Source organism: Temnothorax americanus, unplaced genomic scaffold, assembly GCF_048541705.1.
Source record: "Temnothorax americanus isolate GAGA-0224 unplaced genomic scaffold, ASM4854170v1 Scaffold31, whole genome shotgun sequence".
Lineage (NCBI taxonomy): Eukaryota > Metazoa > Arthropoda > Insecta > Hymenoptera > Formicidae > Temnothorax > Temnothorax americanus.
The window spans coordinates 395,796-419,611 of record NW_027509453.1 but is presented as its reverse complement, the minus strand read 5'-3'; the positions used below and the strand labels follow the sequence as shown (position 1 = coordinate 419,611).

At 41.0% G+C, this 23,816-nt stretch overlaps 1 protein-coding gene across 8 annotated transcripts in view; it reads right to left on the bottom strand.

Annotated features, from left to right (window-relative positions):
- Positions 1 to 72: 72 nt before the first annotated feature.
- Positions 73 to 23,816, bottom strand: part of Hipk (Homeodomain interacting protein kinase) — a 78,199-nt gene continuing 54,455 nt past the window's right edge. For 2 of the 8 annotated variants that reach the window (XM_077412892.1, XM_077412896.1), the window contains exons 3-18: positions 21,233 to 21,550; positions 21,029 to 21,121; positions 20,700 to 20,918; positions 20,229 to 20,601; positions 19,929 to 20,155; positions 19,134 to 19,457; positions 18,657 to 18,836; positions 18,448 to 18,594; positions 18,207 to 18,365; positions 17,574 to 17,998; positions 16,990 to 17,079; positions 16,149 to 16,418; positions 15,810 to 15,972; positions 15,369 to 15,592; positions 14,624 to 14,908; positions 73 to 13,998 (exon numbers count right to left, since the gene is read on the bottom strand). In XM_077412892.1, the coding sequence (XP_077269018.1) occupies positions 13,800 to 13,998; positions 14,624 to 14,908; positions 15,369 to 15,592; positions 15,810 to 15,972; positions 16,149 to 16,418; positions 16,990 to 17,079; positions 17,574 to 17,998; positions 18,207 to 18,365; positions 18,448 to 18,594; positions 18,657 to 18,836; positions 19,134 to 19,457; positions 19,929 to 20,155; positions 20,229 to 20,601; positions 20,700 to 20,918; positions 21,029 to 21,121; positions 21,233 to 21,550 (3,696 nt within the window). In that variant the 3' untranslated portion in view covers positions 73 to 13,799. The remainder of the gene's footprint in view (positions 13,999 to 14,623; positions 14,909 to 15,368; positions 15,593 to 15,809; positions 15,973 to 16,148; positions 16,419 to 16,989; positions 17,080 to 17,573; positions 17,999 to 18,206; positions 18,366 to 18,447; positions 18,595 to 18,656; positions 18,837 to 19,133; positions 19,458 to 19,928; positions 20,156 to 20,228; positions 20,602 to 20,699; positions 20,919 to 21,028; positions 21,122 to 21,232; positions 21,551 to 23,816) is intronic. The other 6 variants (XM_077412897.1, XM_077412895.1, XM_077412898.1 and 3 more) reach the window with 6 other exon arrangements.

Here is a 23,816-nt window from a genome sequence, read left to right as displayed (position 1 = left end):
CGACGTCTGATCGATGTCGATCCGATTTACCATTTCCCCCTGGGGATCCAGGACAGTGACAAGACCGGCGAAGAAGTGTCTGGTTGATTTATTTCACAGCCCTACTGCAATATAGGGGCGCGTTACATCAACGCAACACACATATAATTTACAATCATACGAAATAATCTCCACGACGTTGTACATAATGCGTGATCGCGCGGTATTAGCACTTATGATACAATAGAATATTAGATTATTAATCGCACATAATTCATTAGTATCTTGCTCGTTTACCAATGTGACAAAAGGCAACGTTCATTTTGTAGTTGTTATCGTTAATGTGATTATCGTCGGTGTATTTGATACATATATATTATACCATGACAATAGTAATTCACTCGCCGTTGCGGTGGAAATCGCGTGATCGCAAGACAATTTGTAGCGTCTGTATGCCGATGAATACATACGTGCTGCTTGAAGCAGCGACTCTGAGTCTGGGAGCTACTGGAAATTAAAGAAATTGTACAAGCCTCGACAGAAATTGGCGACCGAGAAAATTCTTCCCTCGCCGATAACGCGGTCACGAATTGACACTTCGCGAGGAGAGAACTCGACTCAGGCTCGGCTCAGAAACTAATTCTTTGAAAATTGCGTCCTTCCCTTTTCTTCTTTTTCCCTTTTCGCGAAGTGATAACCACTTGGGGGTGCTCGACGGTGCGGAGGCTGTAACGGTGTATACAGCTAGTGCTCACGACGTTGGTCCGACGTGTTTACGAGATAGTTATATTGCAGTCACAGATTGCGAATAGGCAGGAACGATAATTAATTATTAAGAAATCTATGACGGTCTTAATAATACCGAGTTGCCGATTCCAATTCTTTTTTCCCCCCTGTTCCATTAAAATGCTGTCGACGTTACACACACGCTGCTTTCTCTTCCCGCTCCCCCTTTTTTTATTATACCCCCAATAATACATTTATATATAGCAGCGCGTGCTCGAAATGTAAATAACGCCGTCGTTTATTTACATTATAATATTACGCCCCGCCGGGCGTCGCCGTTATAATACACGGTAATTGTTTCGTTCGCCACTGATCTGACGACGGTGATCGCCTGATGTGTTGTCATATATATATGAACCGTCGCGTTAACATATTACATATACACATATTAAGACATACCCTGGTTTTTAATCAATCGTTACAATTATACGTATATAACAGTGCCTGCAAACGATGTGCTTGTTTTATACAATATATCGTCCCGCTGTACGCTGTACAATCCGCAGGTATACAGCGAATTGATGTCGCGTAAAGCGAGCAAGTCCTTTACCAGCAAATTATCTATATATATTTAGGGGCATATATGTACCACTAAACTCCTTCTATTACAGTAATTTCAGATTGATTATTCAGTCGCATGCTTAGTTAATAATTACGTACTCTGATTTATATAACAACGTATTGAACTCGAGAACGCGAAACTTCGCGATAATAAAAAGTAAACGGCGTACTGTGCGCTGTGTAGAATCTCAATTGATGCGCAGTCTTTGCGTTAAACTTGTAATATAAAATGCAATTTGACGAAATACAACAGAAACTGTAAAAAATTAATCGTGAAACGTTCCATTATTAGATAATTCATTCCCAGTTGTTCTAGGATGTATGCTATTTCAGGAAAAAAAAACATCTAATCAAGTTTGAATGGCGTAATTAAATGTAAATCGGTGGAAACTTTCATTTTTACCGCGTGCAAATATCACACGCGTGTGTCCGAGGCTCGGAGAAAGACGTTCAGAGATTTTACAAAATTTTATAAGTACTTGGGAACTTTCTCTGCTATTGCTCTTGGCTGCTACACGTTATAGCGTTCGATTTGTTTATACATATAGTTTTACGCATTCACGATTTGCCAAAAGGACTATTATAGTTAAAAAATGCGAAATTAAAAAAATGCAGTATAGATGGGGAAACATTCGAAGTAAAAAATTGCTTTTTTTCCCAAAAATTCTGAGACTCCAGATGTCGGGGAATCAAACTGTTCCCTTAAAGCAACATCGAGTGTAGTAATAATTGTTAAAAATCGTACTTAAATTCAAATGAATTTTTGATTCGGGAGACGTGGGAGGCGTTAATACAGGCGACAATCTCCGTCTGTATAATCTAATACAGGATTTAGCCGATATCGGGAGAGAAGTGGATATACACCGTTACATAGATTTCGTATCTTTCAAAGATCTATACTGTCTCGTAAAGTCGATATCTGTGTTTTCGCCAACACGTTAATGTAGAGTAGAAATCCTTACGATCCTAACGATGGAAAACTATGGGAGCTTACGAGAAATGTACCTTACAAGCTTAACCGTTTAACATCCCTATACAGATCGGTTCTCGTTCCGCGGTCGTTTAATCGCGCGAGTTTTCAAATGCCCTACGACTTTATCGAATTCACAATCAATATCAATTCTACAGCTTGAAAGTAGGATATAGAAGGAAGGTATTATCGTAGAAAAATCGTGCCGCCTTGAAAAACCAGCACAAATCTAATTCCCAAGCATATTCTCTCGGAATCTCGATGTAGATACGAGTGAGGATCGAGGGTACTAAAGCCACAGAATCACATTGGTCGATCTAGAGTACCCAGAGATATTGATATTTAACGTCATGCGACAGCACAGAGAAGTATACCAGAACGAAGCGAACGCTGAGACACACAAAAGTACTCCCTCTAAAATCGCTAATCACGTTTATCCTGCGCTATACGCCTGGATTCGATGCAGTGTCATATATAAAAAGGGACGATTCGAGTTTCACGCCTAAGCAGACTCTCGTCCATATGTATTACAAACGCGAGGCTTCTTTTGATCGACGTCTCTCATTTTGATCACTTTTTTTCGGTAATAAAACGATTTTACTTTGATTGCGGACTTACAGATGTATTACATAGAACAGGTACGTAAGAGTTAAACACTCCCCCCCTCCCCATCTTGGAAAGCTTCTAATTCCGAAATCGCTATGTGTTGCTGTGCTATACCCGATAACATCCGGCAAAAGTGTGAGCGAGGTCGACTTTTTTAGGTGCGGCAAGCTGACTTAGGCGTATTTAGTAACTGCTATATTTTTCAGTTCTTAAAAATCGCAAATATCAAAATAATTGACGTTTTATGTTGGAGCAGAAAATCAAAGATTTCGCCGTTTCATGCCAAGCTCGAACTCGGAACTTACTCCGCTCGGTTCTCCTCGGTTTAAAAATGAAAGAATATTTGACATTGAGAAAATCGCCCGTGAGAATAAAGCGGCGCTTTTTTCCGTTTGCCGAGAAAAGCGCTTTCATACCGCAAACGCGTAGAAAAACCTCGTGTCTAAAATAGGGGATGCTGAAGAAGAAATAATTTAATAAAATACAAAAAAACGTTTCGCTTGTTCGACTCGAACTTTATACCAGCGGCGAAACAGAAATAGCCGTGTGTACGCGATTAAACGCAAGAAAGAAAAAAAAGGTACCCTATTCAACTCAACAAAACGGAAGTTATAGAGATAGGGCGAAACATGACGGAAAGTAACAATTGGCGATTACAGGATTTTGTTGGCGCGCGCTAATTAATTATCGGAGGAGACAGGAGCTTTTGAGTACGCAATCGAGACGGTTTAATTAAAAAAAAAAAAGTAAGAGAAAGTGCGCTTAACTACACAACTCAGTTCACAGATTGCCCGCGACAACCCGCGGGCATCCGCATTTATTTACGAACTAAGACACAGTGACGTCTGTACCACTGCGTGTATACCCGACCATTGTTAATTAGTCAAATGTATTTCTTTATTTTTCTTCTCATTTTTCTGCTCTGTATTCATTCTCTCCCTCTCTTTCTCACATATCGTTTACGTTGCATAATAATTCGAATACATTTACGCGACTCCGCGCTACAGCGGAGCCTCATCGATCACCTTAAAGCATTAGTCTTTAGTGTTTGATTATTATACTACAGTAATATACAGAAAACCGTAGCTCGCGCCGGTCAGTCGCTCGCGCGTCCCGTTTTCCACACTCCGCGTCCCGATCGACCCCGGCGACCCCGGGGTCGGCGATCCTTCCGGTGGGAACCACGCGACGAGCGGGCGAACGGCCGGGGCGGTGATCAATATATTCGATAATTACAATACACTAAATATAATCGGCTCGTGTGTATGTATTAAAATATAAATATCAAATGGACCTCTCGCGCCCACAGGATATATATGCACCTTAATGTCGATGCGCGACTTAAAAAATTCAGAAACGTTCTCTATAGTCGTTAAGTAAGTCGTCACTGATTGTTAAAATCCCTATTATCGGAAGAGCGAGGAACTCGCGACTGCCGAGGAATGCCTTTAAGATCTCAGTGAAACGATCCTCTCTCTTTTCTTTCTATTTTTAGCCTTTGCTAAACGCGTACTTTCGATTGTCGTTTCTCGACAGTCACGAGCTGCATCGCGACGAGATTAGAATTTTTCGGTAGTTTATAGACATACGTTCGGTGTATTATTTTGCCGAATGTTACGTCGCATCGATCGAGAATCGGAATTTTCTCTTTATACGGAATTTCTCTTCCCGATACAGATCAGAATGTAATAGATATCGTTAATGTTACGTTAATCGCACATATTATAAATTCAGTTTTATTATTCATCAAACAAGAGTATCCAAACTTGAATTTTTATCAGAGAAGTTTCACATTTGTCCCGATAAGTTATCCGCCATAACTTTCGCTTATTGTCAATGAAGAAGCAGACGATCCGTTCTCAGTCGATGCGACGCTATTTACGTGGCGATCGGCGGCTCTTTCTCTACGCTATGCATACTTTTTTTGTGTTAAACAATATGTTTCAGTATACTAACATTCGTCGATGACATCGATTCGACTTTGCGTGCGTAGAGTATTTCCGAGGCCAAACTAAATCTACGCTTTGTACTCTGGTCGACCTCCGGAATAATCCGTCGCACGTACACAAGCTTCGTTTATGTAATATGTATAATATTTATAGTAATGGATGTAATATTTATAATATATATGCGTGTGTATATATATTTATTTATTTATTATCTATGTATGTAGATGCGTGCATATATAATTACATATATTTTGTAATATATACATATATATAATTATATATGTACTTTTTTAAACGGTCAATCGCACACGATGCACACCTGTCGAGTGCCCAAGTACGGATTAGCACGAACATGACATTCCCCGATGAGAGGTGATACTCAACGATGACGGTGTCGCGGTTAACGCAAGGCACGCTCTACCTAAGTCTATTCTAAAGCCCTTAATTAGAATTCTTCTTTACTTTATAGTAACTATATTCCTGTTAAAGACACTAATTCTTCATTGCTTCAATTTGCGCGTATCCATGCCAATTATTTTCATAATCGGAGAGCAACTCTCGAGTAAATTATGAAAATACATTGCCAAAGATATAAATGTAAACGCCAAATGTAAACTTCAGAAGGTCAAATTTCGTATATCTCAGTCAATAACTGAAATATATATTGTTATCAATATATACAATATATTGATAACAGATCAAAATAACTTTTTACGGAGGTGTACCTCGAATTCATCACATGATACACTAACCAAAGAGCTGATTGTTCAACATTAGTTAATTGTTCAATGAATTGACCGATGTGTAATTGTAAACGATGGATTACAGAGCGGATTCGCAGCAACATAATTTTGTTTCGCTAAATTTGGAAATGACGATCATGGTAAGCGAAAAATGTTTGAATTGCTTGTCGGCTATTCGTGCTTAGATATTCTCGACGTGTGACACTGTTCGTGACACTACGACCTGTGTGCCGCCGTGTGTTAATGAACGGGCCCGCAAAGAAGCGGGCCACCACATACGCAAGCGGAGATGGTTCTGGATTCAAATTACAATACCTTGAGAGACTTGGGAAAGCCTCGAAAGCTCAAAAACGCTCTATACACTTATTAATCGTAGTTTAGAAACTTCACTTTACTCGCCACTTCGGGCGATCAATTAGGATTACTATATTCTTGGCGTATGCATGTATATATGTGGTCCAAAGAAAGATCCACGTCGCTGGAGGAGCTAAAAATGTTGATAAGATTTCCCGACTTATCGTGATATCTCCAAACCAAATGATAATTTTCACAGACGCAGTCGCACGCTTCTAAATGTACCCGCAACGCAGATCTCTCGTGATGTTTGTGTGATGTTTGTTCGTTTGTGTAAGAGAAAGAGATTTGGCAGATAGTATATATTAATCGATGACAATGTATTTAACAATCTATTTATTCGGCAACGTGCTTGTATGTATGTATGCATGTATGTATGTATGTATGTCGCGTATAACAATTATCGTATATATCGGTAATAATTCATTAGTAAGGCAACGCTACGAAAATTCTTCCCTAAAAGAAGTTTGACAGAGTGAATACACGCGCGATCGTAGAGAATTGTATTCGACGCTATTTCTGATAATTGAGGCTCGCATTCGTGAATCGCGTTTACGTGTGTGCGAAAAGCCGTACCCACACACATGAAACTCGGCTGATTTAAAATCTTCCTCGTGAACAGATAAAGCTTGAAATCGAACAAAAAATTTAGCATTAAGCGCGCGATATAAATACGGGCCTGAATTGCTTCATAAAATCAGTCTATCCGTCGAAAGTTATAATTTGTCCTGCCAAATTAGTTCGAACGAGTAGATTTAGATAACGATTAGCTCTGTAAATATAAGAAATTAATTAACATGTTGGAGATTATCGAGTATAATGTATCGAAAACGTAATTGAACGATGCTTAAACTAAAGGAATTCGCGATAATCTGTACTGTTAATAATGTCGAAATAAACGATACTTGTAATCACGTTAGAACGACGCATCAATAATTATGCAACTTGCGCGTTACTATTATACTATTATCGTAGTATTAAAATACACACGAAAGAGACGTACATTCTACACACAGTACAAATACGTAGCGTAGACATATGCTTTGTCGATAAAGAGCAGCAAGTTCGGCTTTATAATCGTATATAGAGGTCGAAATGAGACGGACATTTACATACATCTGTGCCTCTTCTATAATTTGTTCCGGGTTTATGCTGATTATTCTTAATTTGAACGGCTAAGGGAATTCATGTCTAAAGATAATAAGTAGTAAAGAAACGAATACTGTCCATTTCACACAAAGTTTAGCTAAAATACGAGCTTTTGCACGCCGCTGGATACTAGAAAAGACGACGCTTTCGGTCCCTCAACGTGTGTGTACGTACCAGAAATGTTGGAGAGACTCGAAAGAGCGAAAAATGTGGCCTGCGTTTGTAAAAAGAGTCCTCTAATTACGCACGCGCCTGTTTTTTATTCTACAAATATGAGTGTAAAGATCAATCTCTGTCTGGTCCAATGCACGAACGATCCAGCGATCTAAGAGTTTGCGAGCTGGATCGTCCTCTATGTTACGAGGAAGAAGGAGTCTAAAACGTTCGATCTGTAAAACACCAAATTCGCTACCGACTCGTGGAGTGAATATTTTCCATACGAAAAAACATGCCTAATCAGAAGAGTTGCCTATATTAGCCACGCAAAGATGAAACTTGTAAACGGCCAGAGAATCTAAACAATCATGTGTCTACATACGAGGGTACTCTCTTTCTCTTTCTCTCTCTCGCTCTCTCTCTCTCTTCACCTATGACTAATCTTTATAATACAGCATTATGCATAAATCGATAAACGTATGTAGTACAAGTCCCACTGTTGATTATTATTTGCCGTTACATTACCATAGTATAATAGTGAACATTAAGAACATCGAAGAACAGTCAGATAATGAATCTCGTCGCTTTCTACTTTATAATTACCCGCGCGACAGACTATTTATTCTCGCTTCTCTAATCGGACTTCATTTATCTCAGTAACGACAACTTCTAGAATTTTCTATGGTCAACTTTAATAATTATATTCCGCGTTAGATCAAATTTTATGCTTCATTAAATTTCAGGTGTAAATACTGAAGTTTCAAAAACCATTTTTTTGAACGCTGAATGTTACATCTTTCTAAATGTAATACTAGATCTACACGTATATTTTCTAACAAATCTATAATTTCGAAATATTAGTAGAAACGTTTCAGAAGACATTTAATCGAATACATTTAAGTAGACTCGAGTGATTTGATAATACGTAGCGTTTCGATAAAACTTGATAATCAATTAGATTTATCGGCGAAACTGGCTAAAATTTAGCTAACAATTGTCCATACTTTGTAAATGTGGTCCGATTACGACGAGCAATCTTAGCAAATAGAGACCGAGAACCTAAGAAGGAGAAACGTTCAATAACTTACGGAGCACAGTACAATATCAATCCTCTATTAACTCCAAAAATATGTTATTTTTTCCTATACTTTATAGCTACATGTCTATCTCTCATGAGAGTCAATGTTACTTTGTTTACAGTGATAATATAATTTTTTTTATACGAACTGTCCGTATAACGCGATGAATATTTATAATCCTAACTCCACAATGAAATAGTAAGCCTGCCCCCTTATCCTATATTCTTTTTTTCATTTTTCTTTGCCGTTTCACCGTATATTTACACGAATATCTTTCCACGCTAAGCACACCCAAGCGTTTTCCCGATTTTGCATAATTTTATAAATAATCCGCGGCCCGTACACAAAAAAATACTGATCACACGGGCCTATCGCCCCCCCCCCTCCGGTTTCTTCCTCTCATCGACGAGTTCGTTAATATCGAAACTACCAACTTCCAATTGAGTAATTTCAATATCAAATCAAGCCTCTATTCTCGGGCGATCGTTCGCGATCCAATAAATTTTTTTCTCCACCGGCGCGGAATTGACTTGGAGATTCTATATACGTTAAATAAATCTTATTATCGGACACACTTAATCTCATCACTTTAGGCACTACACCTAAGACTAATATATCACTCCCCCACCACGGATGCAATAAGAAAAACATATGTATGTACAAATATTCCAAAACGATTAAAAGAACTAAATGCCTATCTCTATGTGTTATTATACTACCGAAAGGAGTAAACGTTACAATTGCGCACGACCGCGGTGTGCGAGCGGACAAACAATTACTTTTACAACTCATCAGTCAGCATTTCTAGAAGATCGAATGCCAATTATATGACTAATGTATAAAAACCTGTTTCGTATCGCGGGAAAATCTACCGGTCACACAATTTTAACACGAAATAGTTAAACCACAGAACGTTGAATTTCCTTAAACATTTTAAATGATATTCCAAAGACGAAAAGTGACGAAAGGAAACACATCCGTGAAAGTTCATGCGATATAGCTTAGACTTCGGAATTAAAAAAAGGAATCGCGCATAAGGTCAATATCGCCTTATCGTCATCGTGAATTACTTTTACTGCAGCAACGTACGATCTCCCTCCCACGTATAATCAATGTATTAAAAGATTAAGATACTCCTATATACTTTATATATATATATATATATATATATATATATATATATATATATATCACGATATATATATGTATTTATATATATGGTCGGGCACGCGAAAGAACCCGTTTAAAGTTAACTGCGCACGACTATCAGCGTTATAATAAAATATCACAACTATATAGAACCATTGAGATACAGTTACGGTATCTTTTACTTAACTTTCCACACAGCGTTTTATAGCGTCTCTACTTCTTTTTACTTAGGTAATTTATTGTGTGCGTGTGTATGTGTATAATAAGTGTATGTGTATGTGTGGGTATGAGCGTGTTTTTTTTTATTTACATCGTGTAACATATGCGTTAAAATGATCATGAGTGCGTTAACATGACTCGGAGAGCACGCATTGACCGACGATCGACTTCAGAAACTCAAACATACTCGGTACGATACAATACGAAAATCAGGTCGACCTAAGTAAGTGGTCCGTACACGATTTGTACCCTTAAAATATGTCGATATGTCACCCACCTAAAATGTCTCACCACCCTGTCCACCACCACGTGGGTCTTCCTCACGCGGATACCTGACGAAAACGATAACGTTAAATATGACTACAATCGTTCGAACGCCGTACAATCTTTTCATTATTGTTATCACTCGAAATCTCAGTCGTCAGTCAAAACTTGCTCGTGAAAAACATGACTAAAATCATCATCGATCTAGTTATAATGCGCGCGAACTTATTACGGGGTGACGAGATGGATGGGGGATAAAACTTATCGCTATCGCGTGGTATGACTACTTGTCTACGCGCGTCCACGTGCGTGTGCACGTGCGACACACGCGCGCACGCACGTTCTACGCACATCTGACGCTGGTGAAACCTAAGGATATGACTCGTGTTTTCCTCTCACGACTCTCACGCGGAGGACAGTTACGGTAGTTATCTTTTTCCTTTTTTCTTTTTTTTTCTTAATGCGACGCGAGTATCTCTACTGTCATACGTGGAAGCATGTATGTATATGTACAATTGGGCGCGACCGTTATGCCGAGACCGAGAGAGGTGGATACCAAACACGTAGCAAAACGGTTTATGATTGCGATGCCTCACTGAAACGTACGTCATAGCACACTCAGTCTATGTCGAAGAAAAAGAAGAACGGACTTCCCTTCTCTACTTATCCTTTTCTTTTTTTCCCGTTACAGTTAATTACCCAGTGTAAATACGATTATTTGTTAAACAGGCACATCGAGTTGGTTAAATATTTCTTTTTTTTTGTTTCCTCGTACAACGTGTACAAACGTATTAATGCGTATACGAAAGGGCAAATCGCTCGATCCTAAGTATAAGGGGAATAAACTGCGTAACTGTAGAAACGAAGAAGAAGAAGAAGAAGAAGAAGAAGAAACGAAGAAGTCTAGGGTTGCTTTTGCCGAAGCAAAGTTCGGCATCGTTAGATTACGTCAATTCATCTGATGCCTCTCGATATAAAGGCACTCGAGAGATTTGCGAGGCTATCATGGACCCGATAGCCGTAACGGCCCTGCTCTATAAGTTAAATATATAGTTAAATTGCAGCTGTATATCGTTTGTCGCTTACTTATTGTATCGCGTAAAGGGCTCTCTTCTCAGTGATACCGGTAACATGTTTAAAACTCCGTTACACCTACGCTACACTTGTATATCTTTATATATCTATATATTCTGTAATTTTCTCCTCTCTTTCTCTCTTTCACACTCACTCTTTCGCACTTTTCCATACTCTCGCTCTACGTGTAAAATATCTCTAATTAAACTCTGGACGTGAATCACTCTAAACAACATACCGCAATGAATTCCATATACGCCAAATATTACCGTTACAAACTTTCTATACATTTATATTGATAGAATTAGTGAAACAATGCCTATATATATAAGCGTTATTCCATTAAATCACGAAATACATGTATTAGCAGTTGCGTATAACGACGCCGGTACCTGAAAAACTATGTATGTGTGTATGCGTACCGCGTCTATGATACCGCCTGAGAATGATAAACTAGAGTGAAAACCATTGACGTGAGACAGGCCTGGTCAACTTTGAGCTTTTTCGTCACGACACTTCTCCCTTTCCCCTACTTTCCGTGGATGAAAAGGAAGAAACTATGTGGCTTCGATGATCGAAGTTGACCAGGCCTGATGTATGATGTTGATTATAGTTCAGAAAATGCAACAAGGAAGAACATGATTGAACGAGAAAAAAGTAATTGCGAAAATTCGTTTTATGAAAACTATTTATAAATAAAACCCCCCCCCCCCCGTATCATTATTATTACATCTATTCACGCGGAAAAAGAAATATGCACAATATGCGAGTTTGTGATATCCGCGAGAAATTCTTTATCGTAAGACTCATTATGATACTTTATTGCTGTTTGGCATACATTTCTTTCACAGAATGCGTTTCTCTTTCTATTTCTGTCTCAGCATTCAAGGAGAAATCACTCTACTCTGTATTGAAAACAGAAACTATATCACTTGTTCATTTCTTTTTCTGTTTCTTTCACTGATTTGTGCAATGGTACTTGATTCGAATATCTTCCTTTTGCCAAAATGCAAAGCATTAATGAAAAAAGAAATATTAATGAAACGTCGTTAAACTTATATACAATTTATGAATTTTTCAAAATTGTGGTCATATAATTTCGCGTTTCAAACCACGAGCTCAAGGCATGCTGCCTGTAATATTATTTATACAATTCAAAACATAATATTAGGCATAAGAACAACGATAATTAGCAATGATAATGACAATGGAGATGATAACGAGTATGATGGCGATGAAAATGATGAGATGAAGACGATATAAAGTAATAATATACGGATAATAAATAATGAGACTGTTCCAAAAAAGGCACGTCAAAGCTTTTGTCGATTCGGATATCGTGTAATCACCTTAATAAATTCGTGACTCGATTCTAAATCTCTGGCTTATTTCTGACGAATGCTCCTATACATTTACGACAACCCTACTCGAAGAAGTTCGGAATATGCGATATAACTAAATAATGTACGTGTGGACGTATGTATGTGTATACATGTATGTGTATAATATGTGTGTTAACGTATACTTGAATAACAAGCTACAAACTACAAAGAATAATGTGGCTACCTCGTTAGTCTTGAGTGCCCGTTATGAATAAAATATCGTAAAAGATTATAGAGCGCTACATCCCTTAGCGATATTCTTAATGTAATAGAAAAAATTCCACGAGCAAGAACAAAAGGAACGCTACTACAACAATCGGAAAAAACCTAAGTTTGCTAAAATAATTTTGTTAAGGAGCATTAAAAATAAGATACTCGCGCGCGATATGTCCTGCGACATATCATAAAGAAATGCAGACTCATACGCATTTAAATTAAATTGCTACTATCGCATATGAAGGATGTTCGTTAATAACAGTTCCACGCACACGTGGATCGGCACTGTCGCTATAGTGCGTATCTCGTCTATCATCGATATTAACGTTCCCGATCTGTTTAAGTCACATATCAGTTCCATATATATGTATATATATGTATGTACAATAGAGAGAGAGAAACCATACGTATGAGCCTTAAACAGATCGGGACAATTCGATAGAAAATTTTGGTCTGTACAATGTCCTTATAAACTCTACCGTTTCCGTAATAAAACATCGGTGTCTCTGGAAACTTACGAAATTTAAAGCATGCCGCATACGTCAAGATACACGTGTCACTCGAAGTTGAAGAAAAAAAAAAAGAAAGAAATGTGCCAGATGATAAATCTCGTGAGAAATCAGCTCACGTACAATCGCATGTCAAAGCAGGATAGTCTTTCTCCCTCGATTTCTTTCCCCCTTGTGAAATTGCCACGGTAAGACGATGGAATTGTTTCGGACAAGATAAGAAAGACGTAATAAACATATACAAAGAGAGATCTAGTTATATTGACCGTGATCTCGTGTCTCGTTTTTCTACGAGAACGGTCGAAAAGAAGTGATCGCTGCTTATATATAGGACGGATTGTCAAAATTTTTGCCTTAACACACTCCTGCTCTTTACTCATTTCGGCAAACTCGCTCGATCGTGAATCTGTGTTATCGTGCTACTAATCATACTCGCAATCGCAGCGGTTCAGGCGCTCCCTACCCGCTCCATTTACTGGCCAGGCCTGCACGAAAACGGGGAAAATACGCACGACATTTTTCTTTCTCCATTACGTTTGATCGATGTTCGCTGATTGGCACGGGCGGCTCGTAAGTTCCCAGAAAATCGTACAATTTACTCGTTAATTATTTGTTCGTACACAACTCTAATCCACGGCTCGCAACAGGAATAATTTACTCGGTAAACCATAAATTGGAAGGTTGGTATTGGTGTTTGGCTGGCGAAAGCGGGGCCAATCCATAAACGGCTGCAGGCTGCATATGCGCAGGCAACGGATGTGCTGCGTGACTCGCCAGTAACGGTCTGGCCGAGCTGTGATGAGCTGGCGGTGGCAACGCTCGACTAGAATCATACAACGTTAATGGAGACGAGCTGTAAAAAACGGGATAACGCACATTAGAAAGTCTCCATAAAGCTCTAAAAAAAGAAAATTATAAGTTTTTTCTTATAATATAGTATACACGCATTTCAGGGTAAACTCAGGACAATTAACTTTGACAAAATTCTACGTTACAAATTTTCTGTTGGCAGGATCTCGATGTTTGTCATCAGATAAAAAAATTATCGACAAAATTTTGTTCAAGTAAAAACGATATGAAATAAATTCTTTGCACTTATTATAATGTTAATTCTATTTCCTTACAATTTATTTTACATTACACAATGAAGAAAAATATCCTTCAGCTAAGTTTGAATAACTGACAAATAAGCTAAAAAAAATTTGATGTACCTGACATAACTTTTTCCCGCGAACACTTATCAAGGCTTACTTTCAAAAATCGAGCCATATAATGCCTTTCGGAAAGTGAAAACTAAACATCGGTTTCCTGCGAGTTTGCGCTTCGATTTAATACATGCCACGAAACGTAACGTTTACGAAAGAATAAACTCGCAATCACAAGTCTACTTTGGGGTCACATATGATATAAATTTAACGCTAGAACAAATATGTAGAGATGGGTAGACGCATGCATCGACTAGTTCTCTAGTTACCCACCCGGGTGTGAATCCTTGATACGTGGGCATTTGTTGCTGGATAGCGGTAGCAGCCTGCGATGGTGCCGCGGTAACGTACACAGGAGGCGGCACCGCGTGGGCTCTCGGGCGCACGTGAGCATATTCCTGGTAGAGGGGCTGTCCTAAATGCTGGGCGCTTCCTATGACAGCCCCACCGGCGGGACTCCTACCACCGCCACTGCCGCCGGGACTTAGATGAGCCGGATGTCCGTGATGACTGTGGGTATGGCCCGGATGGGCTGCCGTACCTACGACCTGGCTCTGCCTACAAAACGCAAAACAAAATCCACCCTTTCGTTATGCGGTCCACATGCTTCGTTTACTTACTGCAATATGTCTCTTTAAGGACGAGATAGAAGATTTAACGGATGCGCACACTCAACAGATTCGCAAACTCTTCTTCCAGTTCTCTCTCGTACAATCGAAAGAGGAAATAAATTTATAAAACTAATTTATAAAAAAATTTTGTTCTATCGGATAGAGACTCACATGCCGTTTACTTGCCTAGAATCGTGTTAGCTGCTTGCCACGATTGGCTCGCTCGTTTCTTTTTGAAAAAAAGCATTGCTTACATGCATATAACAGGCCGATTATTTAATGAGAACATGCTCTATGTATCGTATCGCAAAAATCGCTCTAGAGTTCGTCTCATGATTACGGTACATGCCCCGATTAAAAAAAAAAAAAAAAACGCGGGCAATCATGCCTAGGAGGACGATTCTCACCTATATTGATGCACAGGATTGGCCACCACCCACTTTTGATGTTCTCTCGAATGAGCAGCCGGTGGTTGAACGTACTCATGCTTGTACTCGGTTCGCTTCCCAGGCCAGGACACTCGTTTGTCCGTGCCGGTCGTGTACACAATATGCTGCTCTTGGAGGTGAGGATGCGCACTACTCGTGGTCACATACTGCAAGCAGTGGTCATATATGTCATAGACGTCATCCTAGAAAAACATTAACCAAAGGAAATTACTAAGAAAATATAAAAAAAAAAAGATAAAACTGTCGCGGCCTTGTTCCCCTTCTTTCCTCGCTTAATCGAGAGAGTGTTCTATAGTGTATTAAATAAATAAAATAGTTCATGTATTCCAAGAGAATTAGAAATAAAAATGTATAAAGAAAGGTGTGATAGAAATCTGGCGGATAGAAATCTCAGTTAACCTGATAGGTCGGTGGCTCTTTGCAAGCTGGCGCGTGACACGGATGTGGAGCAAGGTACTCGACACCGGGTTCCAGTTTTGTCGCGACGTTCACCATATTACATTCGGACTGCACCTTCGCCAACAGCCGCTTCTTTTGTGACTGAGAGGAATATCCTGAGCTACTGTAGTAACAATGATAGGAAAAGTTAATCAAAAAGTTTAACAATTATACACATTTTAGAAATTAATACAAGAGTTAAGCAGAATAAAAAAAGACTAAAAAATAACCAGATATGTTGATTTTGAGAAGTTATTAACGGATTCCTCTCACGTAAATCGTCATTTATTGAGCGCTCACCTGCTAACATGATGTTGTTGCTGCGGCTCATGCTTAATTAACTGCGTGGTTTGCTGATGCTGCGGGTGTTGCGGCAGATATAAATGAGCATGAGAGCGACTTGGGCTGGCTTCGCCGTCACTGTCACCAACAGTTACACAGCTAATGACATTCTTGCGTTGCGTTCGATGTGACGACGAGCTGTGCGTCGTAACGTGCCCGTTCGCATGCTGACTGCTCGTGTGTGCTGACTGTTGCATCGGCTGTACAACGCGCGGCGTCGATTGAGTACTGCAAATTCAAGGAGAGGAGAACTTCTTTATTTAGAGTCATCGAGGCAATCGTCATCGCGTGCTTCAACCATTGGCAAGTTAACGCCGCATCCATGAAATATCGCATGCTAAAGATTATTTGCAACAGTTATTTATTTATTTATTAAGTAATGTGGCTTTGTGTTAGTCGACAGTTGTTTCACACCAAGCTCCGCAACCAGATCCCTAAATAGCCCGTATCTATCCCGTGATAAAACCAAGTGAAGCAAGTAAATCGTATTTTTGAAAACTAGTAATAGATTTTATAAAATGTATTATAATTTATGCTAAGGATGTAATATAAATATAACTTTCATGAACATACTAAATACATATATAATCTAAAGACTAAGTTTTCTTTCCAAGGTTTACAAAGCAAAAGATACATTAGGTAGAAATTGATTTTGAATGACTAGTAGCAAAGTATCAAAATGGAAAGTAGGAAATCAATCTTAATGCTTTGTGACATTCAATCTGTTAACTGCATATTCTCAACAAAACCTAATTGATTATAGTTAATCACATAACACCGTCATATTACATTAATATACCTTCGTATGACTTCTTCACGGACAGGTCGTCCGTCGCCCGACAGGCGAGTTGCCAAACTTTGACAGGCGCTGCACTGACGATCTCCACAGCTGTCAATGATATCCATGCGTGATTCTACTACCAACTAATAATGCACTAAGAAATATATATGCGTGCTTAACCAAATATTTTTTTCAACAAAAAAGATAATCTGTCAATAAAAATATAATCTGTCAATATTTTTAATATTTATATTTTTAACGTTTTCTTGATTTGCCTATTGGGAAAATTGATAAGCAAATTTGTATACAATCTCGGTAAAAATGCGAGTTTTGATGCTATAGATATGAAAAAAAGAAATCTTACACCAGAGTTATTACTTTTTATATGAATAAACATGAGAATCATTACATGTATCTATAATATCTAAATCTGAACTCTACGAAATTATATCTGTTCCAATCTCTACTTGAAATTAAAGTCTAAAATCTAAAAATTAAAAATTAAAAATATATCCTAAACTACATTAAAAATTTTCGCATTTTTAGTATACGAATTTATAATATATACAATACTGGTGATGTAGACTTGGCATAACACTCACCATTTTCCAGGTGCCTCATCTTCACTATCACTGATTGTGATAACAGAAACGGCTGGCGAAGGCGTATCATCAATCGTAATGGTCTGCTGTCGCACGGTTGCGACTGGCTGATGTTCCACGTTATGACTACTACTGTGTTTGCTACTGTGATGATGAGACTGCACCGGCTGCTCTTGCCAATGGCTGCTCGACGGCGAGTGTCGTCGCATGCTACTTGGCGGTGTGCTCTCCTTGACTCGTTTCTTTACTGGACTCAGTTGTTGCGTCTCTTTCTTGTGTTCATGTCTATGCTGAGTCTGCTGAGGTACCGTCACATGATGCTGGTGATGTTTGGTGACAGTGCGCTTGCCCCAGCTCTGCGATGGATGTTCGACGAGTGCACTAGCATTATAAACTTCCGTGACAGGAAATACCGGCCGCTGATCCTTCCCCAAAACAAGGGAGATTAGTTAAAAACTGTTATTGAGAAGTTTCTAACTTTACGACGCATAAAATGAAAAGAATGCTTTATAGATAATGCAACGATAAATAATATAAAATATCACAAAATGAAAAAGAAAAATTACTCGCAAATATTGATAAGAGCCTTATTTTTTCGTTAAATATTACAGATAGTTTATTGGTAAGTACTACCTGTAGAATAGCAGAACTATCGACGATAAGAGGCCTTCCCCAATCTCCAGTATCGCTGAGCAGTGGTTGCTGAATATGCTGCGGTGGTAGCTGCTGCCACGATGGTACTATCGCAGCCATCTGACGGCTTCCAGCAGGCCAAGATGTCTGTACAGCATTCTATGATGATCATAAACGTATCAGATCGTCAAAACACCAGACCATTATATGGTCATTCCAAAGTGAACATTGTTTTACTTACGGTAAGCAACATTTGCCGACCAGTCTCGACCATAGACACGGGAACTGCAGCATATTGTTGCTGGGCAGCTGCAGCCGCCGCGGCCACAGCTTGTTGCGATATAATGGACGATTGTATCTGCAAAGGTGCTTGTTGCGGTTGCGGTGGCTGTAAAATAAATTGTTCCTGTAATAAACTAATTGCTCATATGCGATTACTATTCTTCTTACTTGAGCAACAACTACGTGCTTCGCAGGACTTGGCATAGTCTGATAGCCATGCGGTGGACACAATATGCCGGGTACCAGTTGATGCGGAAAATCGTGCACGCCACTCCGTCCGCTGTTGGATCCACTAGACGAACCGCTATATTGTGTCGCCCGTCGACTGCTGTTGCTATATATTTGGTACTAAAATTGAAAAATAAATAAAGTAGAGCCAACACACAGTTTTTATAAAATATTGAATAACTTAAAATAAAAGCGAAGTGAGCATAGTGAGGAGTATGTAAAGTCTGTCAACTCGTAGGCAGATCTTAAATTCGATTCCAAATTCATCTCATATATACCTCAATTCATAAGACATTGACTATTAAGTAAAAAGTTTTGAGTAAAATATAATATTGTTGTAGCATGAGTGTAATCCATTTCGGGAACAGTAAACTAATACATGCAAACATAACAAGATAAAGGATTATCTAAACATACCAGACTGTCATATCCTGTTTGCGCGGTACGGTGTTCTCTGACTAATCGCTGCACTTGATTAGACAATTGATTGTTGAAGGTAAGAGTCACCGCACTGCCGTTAGTAGTCGGTACAAAATTGGCTACTAAAGACGTTGGTGGAGGTGGCTGAGGCGCCGGCGGAGCCTGATGATGCGCAGGACTCGCAGTGAAATCTCCCGCGCGCCTGCAAACCTCCATCATCTGGACGGAAGCTTTGACGTTGTTACAATGCGCGTAATCGACTAGATGTGATAGAGTAACAAACGCGTGGTTCAGTGCCTCGCCGGGTGTTATACGGCGCTCCTTTAAACAAAACAACAGTTGTATGAGAAAAACTCCATGTTATACACAAAAAAAATCTCGCTCTAATAATTAAGAGCATCGATTAAATATTACCGATATTTGGGGGCCGGAGCTCAAGCGGGGAATCTTGGGCCCCGACCCCGACCGCGCCCCTATCAATACTCGAGGGTGCGCCGAGAGGGGGTGATGATTCCTCCTCGCCGCAAAGAGAAGGCGTCCCAAATTGAGACACCGGAGTCCCGCAAATGTCCACAACATTCGACATGCGCGGGCCCCGGCGAAGAAAGTAAGAACGGGCAGGGGGGCACACCAGAAATAATGGAAATGCCAGTTCCCGGTGTGTCCCCCAAACACCTGAAGTAGGTCACCCGGGGGAGTTTTAGCCGATTAGAATCCCTGGCATACTCCTTGGTCTCTCCCCGGGGACCTATAAAGGTTTCCTCCGTAAATAAAAAAAAAAAGAGATATTACCGATGTCACTACCTGGTCCATTGTGAGCATTCTCTTCAAAAGGTCAATAAACTCTCTCCTGTCCGCTTTCTCTGGCAAGAGTTGACCACCGTCTAAGTCAGTCGGTACATTAACCTGACCGATATCGTCAAGGCAATTAAAAATATATTTTCTTGCTTCCTTGGATTTGATACCAGTCTCTGCCTCGTGTTCTTCCGGTGTTTTCAATCGCCAAAATGGATATGTACCTAAAAGTATGCGCGAAAATTGTAAGAAAAGTTCTCGCTACTCGATATCGTTGTTTTGTATCAAATTACGCACTGTCCATATCCCGGTAAAAGAATTTTGTTGTTTTGCTGGCATTGTTCAGCATATGCTCCGTCGGTAGGCCTTGCGTTTGACTTATATATCGAATTTGGTCGTACTCGGAGCTGCCAGGGTATAAAGGCCATCCTAGAAACAATTCTGCAACCACACAGCCGAGTGACCACATATCTATCGCTTCACAATACGGAAGTCCCAGTATGATCTCGGGTGCGCGGTAGTATCGTGATTGCAGGTAGGTGTTACAGACGGCTTTTGACACGTGCGAGGCAGATCCAAAATCGATGACTTTCACTCGATACGGCTGACGCATTGGATCAACCAGCATAATATTCTCTGGTTTCAAGTCGGCGTGTATCAATCCTAATTGCTGCAAAGATAAAGGCATTTGCACGTTAGTTCTCTATGTTGATCCAAATACCAAATGACACACGCATACTATGATGACATACTATAATGATACTGTACCTTCAGTTTCAATAGCGCAGTCAATACCTGCTGGAGAATGGGCCTGATGTATTTGAGAGGTAGGGGTGAAAATTTATTCTGTTTCAAAAAATCGTAGAGGTTTTGCTCTAGCATTTCGAATACCAAGCAGGTATGTGACTTGTGCTGGAAGCACTCGTAGGCGCGCACGAAATTGAACTCATCTGCATTTTCCTGACTAAGTCGAGACAGGATGGAGACCTGCAAATACGTTATTTAAATGTGATAAATTGTCTGGAGTAATACAGGATATAATCCAATTGACGTTCACGCGTCTCCGCGTCTCTTTTTATTAATATCGCAATGCGTACCTCAATCTGACCTTGGCGCGCATACGATGGATGGTTCTTTAGAATTTTGATGGCTACTATGTCGCTTGTTCCTTTTTTCCAACATTTAACGACCTGCGAAAGAACAAATTGTCAATTTGTGCAGCTGCTCCGCTCTCGTGGGAAAGGATGGACGATCGCGCGGTTCAAAATACAAAAGGATTCATATCACGCGGCTGTTCTTACCTGCCCAAAAGTACCTCTGCCGAGAAATTCGAGAACCTCATACTGGTTGGTCATGGAGTAGAGAACTTCGTGCTGCACCAAGTGATAATCCCCGTCGCCCTGGGGATTGCTACTGCCGCCGCCATTGGCCGCGTTGGCCACTTGCTTGCTATGCGCCGTCATGCTTGCCTGCTTGCTATGCTGCTGCTGCTGTTGTTGTTGCAGCTGCTGTTGCTGTTGGGTATGGTGCTGCGACACTACAGTACAACCCACCACATTCGCGTGAGCGGAGTGGACTGCCAGGTCGTCACCATTACCTTCCCTCGACCAAGTTTTTCTCTGTAGGGGGAATATACCTTATACAAAAATATTTGGGCGTTAAGAGATTGCCGTCGATAGTAGATTGCGGAGAAGCGGCATCAAAGTTGGGTAATTGGGAGAACGGTAAAACGAGAGCAATCGCGACGAGGAACAATATACGTCTTTTATATAAACCTCTCGACGACCACACAACTCCGGACACCTCCGAAAAACGCAGAAATGCGCCCAACGTACTACCTGTGACGGACGATCCCAGAAGCTATAGAGATTTCTCGCATCGGTATCGACGCGCCGGAGAGCTTCGATCGCCACCGATTGCGTGATTCGCATTCGCATGTCGTTGGAGATCAATTAACGAATACGTGCCTGAGAGAGCGAACGTTATATATCGCGTACATCCCGCGTATTCGTGCGTTCTGCGAACAACGGGCGCCATGAATCAAACGCCCGCTCTCGTTGATCGCGGGCGAATCGAGAAAACGATCTCTCTGTCTCGATCGTCGGCGAAACCATCGTCCGCCCCATCTCTTGCGAATCGCCAATCCTCGGCGATGTCGCGCATGATCGCGAATCCGACAGAATTTCGCGGACGTCACGCGGACGGGACGTGCGCGTTCCAGCTAGCGTCTCGCGATATCCGCACGATGGTCGGTATATGAAATATGTAATGGAAGCCTTGAAAGCACAATCGATAGTTAACTACGCCATACGGAAACGTTATCTACGCCGCGACGGCTACGCGCTCGCAACACACCCCGCCAGCACGATAGACGACCGAAATACGATCGCCACAACTCTGTAATTATCCTCGGCGGTGCGCACTTCGAGTACACGCGGTGTATGACCGTTAATAAGACCGGCTGGAGGCCGGAGTTTCGGGCGGTGGAAAAGGCGGAGGGCGACCGAGCGAGAGAAGGTGGAAGGAATCTTTACGGCTTCGAGGAATCGGATTATTCGCGCGGAGGCCTCTTCCTTCACGAGCCTCCTCCGTCAACGATACCGATACACCCGCTTCCGGGTGGCAACCGGCTCTCCCGACTCCGTTTTAGGGTGCGGGATGCGTCGTGCTGTGCCCGTCTCGACGCTCTGGGCAGTCTTGTGTCCCAGGACAAATATATTTCTTTCTCTTAATAAATAAAACAGCGTAACGAGCACCTTATGATTCGGTCGTCGAGGATTTTTGAATCGATCGGCAGGTTGTATACGCGCGAGGATGACGCATGGATGCACAAAGCGCTGCAAATATCGGGGCTCGTTTGTAGTGGTATTCATAAAGTTAGTTTGCCGGTAATAGACGTCATCACTTTGCCACGACGTTGCGCCGTACGGTCGCGAATCGGGGAATTAACGAGCGCGTCAAGGAAATTGTGATACCTCCCTTGTCATTAGAAGCTCGTTAACTCTCGGACGTACGCGGGGCGATTTTGCTGCAAACGCTAAATCAAGCGCACGATGAGAATGCGCGCGCGTTCGAGGACCAACCCGAGGACCGACCGCTCGTCGATCGTTGCGCGGAGTATCCACAGGGATATCGGCATGCATGCCAAATAGATTCGGTCCCTGGCTACTGTGTGCCATTTAAACGGTCAGGAATGTCGGATTAGACGGATGCGCGTCGATTTAGAACCTCGGTAATCCAAAGCTCAATGCACGCGAGTCTCTCAGCGTTGCAACAGGGACGGCAAGAGTTGCGCGACGTAACGACACGACGGCGGCGCAACGACAACATTACGAGACGTGTTTGTGTATCGCGAACGATGGAGCAAGAATGTTTAAGAGACACTCGTATCGCGAGCACAATGAATCAATGAAAACATCGCGACGTGTACGAACCGTACGATATTACCGAATCGACATCAAAACCGTGACGCGAAACTTTGCTGAACAAATAGAACAACGAGTGCGAGAGGACGTAGGACGATATCGTATATCGGATGAGACATTAGGGGCGATTCTTAAACGTTAAGTTTAAACGAACTCGTGCCACGCACACCAGAAACAGATTCACGTCAAGCCTCGCAAGGTCTCGGAATCGGGATTCAGCCTCATCGCTGATTAATCGCGGGGCGATCCTACATTGAACGGTTGTGACGAGACTATCGAGAAACGGCCGAGAGATCGGTAAGATACAACGGACGAGAGCGGTCGAAACGACACGACGGACAGTACAGTATCTTCTCGCTACAATCCGTAGATCGAGCCTTTCCCTTTCGCCCGGGTTGCAGCAAGAGGCATCAGTTGCGAAGCGAGAAGTATCACGACTCCGTTGCCAAACGCGGTCTCG